Raw genomic sequence first — 5,910 nt, 5'->3', positions numbered from 1 at the left:
GCGTAATTGCTCGCTTGTTTTTCTATACAATGAACAGTGTAACATTCGCGTTTTGACTGGTATAGCGGAGTTTGTGACTAGACTGCTCAACAAAGTTTTGCAAACTGTTTTGGGGAGTAGCGGATAAACATTTCGAAAAAAATTCGCAGCAAAGTAAAGCTGCCCGATGAAAAATCCGACAACGACCATTGCAAGTGATTTCAAGCAAGTTAAAAAAGCTAGAACTTTGTTGTAGTGTGAAAAGGAAGGAAATATTAGTCTAAGAATATGTCACCGAAAGAAATCCAGTAATAATGGTGAGTTCGCTAATCGCATTGATGAGACTTACATTCTGTGATACTTTTGGGTCAAGAATTCCATCTGGAAGAAAGCCGTCGGGTTTGAAAACATTGTTAATTTGTGGCCCATACAGAACTCTAATATATAAGACCATAACTGCATGTGTTCAGTAGTCTAGAAATTTGATTGGAAGTTTTTGACAGTGGCCTGGTAAAAGTGATGCCCGCTAACGAAAATGTTTTGCTTGTTATGTAAAACAAATATCAGTTTCATTTTGCCGTTAGTCTGCACTCTGATAACGCACTGTTGAGGACGTCAAAACGTGGTAAGAACATCAGTAACGCCACTCGCCTTCGGTTCGTATCATACTAAAAATGTTTTGATTGCGTTATCAGGGTACAGACGTACGGCAAAATAGAATCTATTTGTTAAATATATTTAATTTCTTAAGTACGCTATGTAACTCATCGAATGGAAAAGATGAATCTCGATCTTGATTCAGTATGACTCAACTGAATTCTGCTCGCAACGCAGTTGCATAGTATTCATAGCGAGCAAGATTAGCTGTTGTCAGTTATCAAACTCTAAAGTGTAAATCACTTGCTGTAATGTTCCCCGGTACTCCTTACCGAAACGGATATCTTTAAAACAGGAATCAGTGATGAACGGACTGTTATTAAAGATTCTTCATGTTAAGATTCCCAGTTCTCGTTTACCTTTTCCCATTCCTTGTTCTCCCATTCCCCACTCTCTATTTTAAAAGACATAACAGAAACCCGTGGACGTCTCATTAATTTGCGTTATCTTGAAAATTCCTAGCCTCCGAGTACGACGACAACACAAATAACACTGCTCTGCTCAGAAAACCAAGACAGACACCAGTGAATACTCGGTGAAAAGCCGGCCTTTATTACAATTCGTCTCTAACGAGAGATGACTACTAAATGAAAAGTTGCTAGAAACCGGGCAACATCAGACTCCGATACTTAATGGACGTTTTATGTTTCCTATGCTAAATGTGGCTACGAATTCACAAAATGACCAGCTCTCATGCAATTAGCTTGATAGCTCAGTACGTCAATAGAGAACTACTGAAGTTGAATTCGTAACTGCGATGGTCCCCCATTTGTTCATTCTCAGATCAAATGTATGAATTTCATATATTCAGTCATATTCATAAATAATAGCCGCAACACGCGATGGAGCACCTGCAGCTCTTTTTCCTAGATTTTTCGAGGATCTTCTAATTGATCTTTCATCCACAGTTCAAAATATATGTTTCATATATTTACATTTATTTATTCATCGTTCACGGGTATATTACGAACTCACAATAAGAACACCTCCCAGTTGGCCGATAGCTCAGGTGGTAAAGTACTGCACCAGCATTGCAGAGGTCGTGGGTTCGAATCCCGTTCAAGCTCGAATATTTTTCAAGCTTTCTTTTCGCAACTACTTAAGTTGCGTACTTACTGCGAGGATCTTTCTTCTAATTGATCTTTCATCAGCAGTTCAAAATATATGTTTCATATATTTACATTCATGACTGATTTGTGCTGTACATACCTGCCAGTTTCATCATGATCGGACTGTCCAGATCCACTGGACCGCTTTGGTTCAACAATTTCTTCACTAGTTGCACTTTTGCAGTTGCCCATGACGCCGGTTTCTACATGTGTTACACACGGATGATATTCTTGCTCTTGTATGACTTAGTTAAAAAGAAGAAAATACGAGTTCAGTTTGTTTTAATCCTATTCTACGTGGTGTACTGTAGGAAAGATTAATTGCCAGTTAATTAAAAAATCGCCGGGGAATAGACCTCTTTCATAATGGTGGACATAATTATTATTCTTTATAAGCCTTCTTGACCTTGCTTTTGAGTGAAAATTCTTTTGTTTTAACACAGCTAACGAGGTCAGGAAGGCCACTTTAAATGCATAAATGCTTTTTGCGCATTTGATCATCACGTCATGTTAGAATGCGCGTTACAAGTATTAGGTATTAAGTATTAATAAAAAGAATAAGAGTTATGCCCGCCATTTATGAAAGAGGTCTATGTTTTCTGCAAACACTGTTAATTTGACTAACAATGGAAACGCTTGAAAGAATGGTCCTGTTTAGAGTCAAAGTTAAAATGTGTTCATGGTAAACTTGCCTTGATTTAGTTCTTAAGTTTTTTCCGCTAAACCAGAAGTTTCTATATCTTCTGTTAACAGAAATTTATTCCAGTGCTAAAGCTTATCATGTATAGCCTTTTATATATGAGAGCGCAGCAAGACCCATTCATTCCACGACTAATATCTTATTTACTCAAATTACCGAAATTGTCCTTCAGAGTACGAATACCAAGCGATTCAGAAATCATTTACCTCATTGCCTTAATTCAAGCTTGTTTCCGTTAGTGCCAGCTGGCTTAGAAATATTAGTAAGAATCTGCGACTAGTGAAGATAACAACCTCTTACATGTTTTTGGTGTCACATCGTCAAATTCTTCCAGAGAGCTATAAGTTATATTGCTCTGCAAAACAATATTAAAACGTGGCAAGAGAGAGTTCATTTACCTACCTTGGCACTTTTGTTTCAATGCATGGTTGTGTTTCGAAGCTTTTCACATACCGCAATCAGTTTATTTTACATATGTTGTCCTAATTAACTCTTCTTAATTCGTTACTCCGTTTTACACTGGTCGACACCTTTCATTTGTTTTTCATTGCATTATTTTGGCTGTTTTATCACGTCACCATCATTACAACTGATTACCATATACTTTCCATGGAACAGTGAACAACAAGCATATTTAAATCTGCCCAAGACATCTGGCCATGGAGAAGAAATAAAGATACCAAAAACGTATTTTTTAAAACTGAAGAAACTATGTTTTCCCTTAGTCTGCATCTTCTCTACTCGTTTTCTCTCAAAAAATCTAGAAAATATTTACTCTGAAAAGTTATCATGGAAACCGTAATACAACAAATAACAATTGTTCACAAACTCTTTCAACCGTAATCGATAACAACGAGACTGGATTTGCAATTTTGTTATTTTGAATTATATTTAATAGGTATTTTCAAATAAGCATGCTGAATGTCAGGAATGTTGATCCATTCACATAGACCCACTGTTAATAAATGATATTTTAGACATGTGGCTGTCGTGAAAAAGAAAACCTAGTTTCAAATTCATTTGGCTTGTGTCACGTCTCTCTTTTGATATGCTAGGCACACTAATTAAACAGCTTTCATACTTTGCTGTATTGCTACTTACAGGAAATGCTAAACTTAGATTGACAGTAGGTTTAACATAAGCGATAGCAAACAAACGACAGTTAATTATCATCAGTTGTCACATAACACATTGATGACTTCATTACAAGTTTGCTATGATCAAAAATCAGAAAATACCTTAAAGAGAGTTTCATTGGATATCCCTGCGCTATTTTAGTGGAATTGTTGAAATAGAACTGAAATAAAGCATTCGGTTATGGAGCACACAACTAGCGAAGAAACGGTACTATGCCTCTCGAAGCGAAATGAAATCTAGCGATAAATTTCAGCATTCATTCCTGGAACACTCGAACAATAAAATTGTATCGCTTCAGTCTATTTAGAAATTAAAACTTACCTCAGTATAGCGGCGCAAGACTTAACTAAGACCTCAGAAAATTCCGGTCGAAAATTCCGTTGACTACAAGATTTATGTCATCGAGATGTCACGTAACAAGCCTCGCTCGGACATTTGGGCCATTGAGTACGAGGCCGAAGCAAGTCCGAAATCTTTCGAATCAGTTTTGAAAACCATCAATGCTTTCTTCTTTGGTGGCAGTAACAATTACGATGGATGGAAGCTAAGACAAAATGTGGATCTGGAATAGAAGAAAAAGGTTGTATGAGCTCGTTTATATTGCCTATGATTACAAAAGATCATGGATGATTAGGAGCGACTAAGCGTGACCTCTAGTAATGACGTCTTTTAATAGGTAGTCTCCGTTAAAACGTTCTGGCCATTCAGACTTGAAAAATATATTTCGCTCATTTTTTGTGTGTTGAGAGACTTTCGTGTACTTATCCCAAAAGTACAATACTTTTCATTGCGAGTTTCAAGGGAGTTTTGCTTCAACTCTGAGAATTTACGGTCGAAGCTTAAATTAAGGACAACTTTAAAGATCAACTGAATAAAGAAAGAAATTACAAGCTCTTTAACAAACAAACACCTTCCTTCGGCTTCCGGCCTAACGATTTAACCGGAAAAATGCGTCTGACTTATTTACTGTGGATAATTATGTATGAAGAATAGTTCAGGTTATAAACACGAGAAATTGAGAAGAAAAAAAAGCAGTTTCCGGCAACTGAGTTCATCTCGGTCATTTTGGTCCAGAGGCGCATCAATCTCGTACCCAGAGTCTTCCGGCTTTTTGGTCAGCGGGGCAACGCCGGGAAGACTGTGGGGACATCGAATTTTATTGCCGCAGGATTTCTGCGGTAAAACAATGGAAACCGTTACGGAACAGCCAATCAAAAAATTGAATTTTTTCGATGTCCCCAGAGTCTTCCCGGCGTTGCCCCGCTGACCAAAAAGCCTGAAGACTCTGGGTACGAGATTGGAGGCGCATGGGTACGAAGGAGAAGGAGCCATATCGGCTTTGATAATATTTGTTGTATCGATGAAGGTTTTTCGCACTGAGACTGCAAAAGATGAACTTACGGCACCATTGGTAGACGTTATATTTTCCAATCAAATAACCTAGAACGCTTTCTATTTCGCTAAAATTTCTGGTTCCGAACGGATGAAATGCAAAAGGAACGTGCGTTCAAACGGAAATTTTTCAGAACAATATCGGACGACCTTCGGGAAAACACGACTTTTTCATCCCAACCGGTTGGAACGGAAAGTACCCCTTCCATTTGCAAATATTTCCATTCCATTTTGTTGTCTTCTTAAGCCATCATCACGGCATCATGTCAGTTTTTTTTTTTTTTAATTTACCAATGGGATTGCAAATTTGCAACGGATGGTAGACCTCTCCAGGTGTCAAGGAAAGTTTCCGGACATTCCAACCGAAAATTGTGGCTAAATGCGCTGAAAGTAACTAAAAGCAAGTAGGTCAGGATGGCCGAGCGGTCTAAGGCGCTGCGTTCAGGTCGCAGTCTACGTATGTAGGCGTGGGTTCGAATCCCACTCCTGACAGTTCGTTATCTTTTTCATAAATAGTTCTGCGTTTTTAATAAACGTTTTGCATGGAAAATGAACGTCTTAGTTTGCAAGCAACTTTACCACTTGTAATCCCTGTGGATTATAGTCCTTTTTTTCTGACATTTAGAAAATGAGTACGCACTTTTATGATTTATGATTTGCATTTATATAGCACATTGTCAAAAAAAATACCTTCAAATGAATTTTACAGTGCTCTAAGCTAGTCCTGCCCCAGAACTCCCTCTTACACATGCAGACGGAGTAAGAGGGTGTTCTGGAAAAAGACTAAATTATGCTCCAGGCTGCTTGTGAGTGCAAATTTCAGTTCAAAATAAAATCAGACTAAAAACACCGGGAACTACGTCCCCTACTCTTTGCAAAGAGTCTTAAATGTATAGGGTTAGGAAACCAGCGATTTGCTACTGGGACACACTGTCC

General features: G+C 38.0%; 1 protein-coding gene and 1 non-coding gene across 2 annotated transcripts in view; one reads left to right on the top strand and one right to left on the bottom strand.

The window, feature by feature from the left end:
- The window catches only part of LOC146465472 (allene oxide synthase-lipoxygenase protein-like), a 24,786-nt gene extending 22,786 nt beyond the window's left edge, over positions 1-2,000 (bottom strand). The window contains exon 1 of the mRNA XM_085128716.1: positions 1,846-2,000. Coding sequence (XP_084984842.1) covers positions 1,846-1,937 — 92 coding nt within the window. The 5' untranslated portion in view covers positions 1,938-2,000. The remainder of the gene's footprint in view (positions 1-1,845) is intronic.
- A 3,382-nt stretch (positions 2,001-5,382) lies between these two features.
- Positions 5,383-5,466, top strand: Trnal-cag (transfer RNA leucine (anticodon CAG)). Its single transcript has one exon. It is a non-coding gene; the product is annotated as a tRNA-Leu (tRNA).
- The last annotated feature ends 444 nt before the right edge of the window (positions 5,467-5,910 follow it).

This window comes from Pavona decussata, unplaced genomic scaffold (assembly GCF_977016875.1).
Source record: "Pavona decussata unplaced genomic scaffold, jaPavDecu1.1 SCAFFOLD_156, whole genome shotgun sequence".
Lineage (NCBI taxonomy): Eukaryota > Metazoa > Cnidaria > Anthozoa > Scleractinia > Agariciidae > Pavona > Pavona decussata.
The sequence above is the reverse complement of the archived record's forward strand: the minus strand, read 5'-3'. Positions and strand labels throughout refer to the sequence as shown.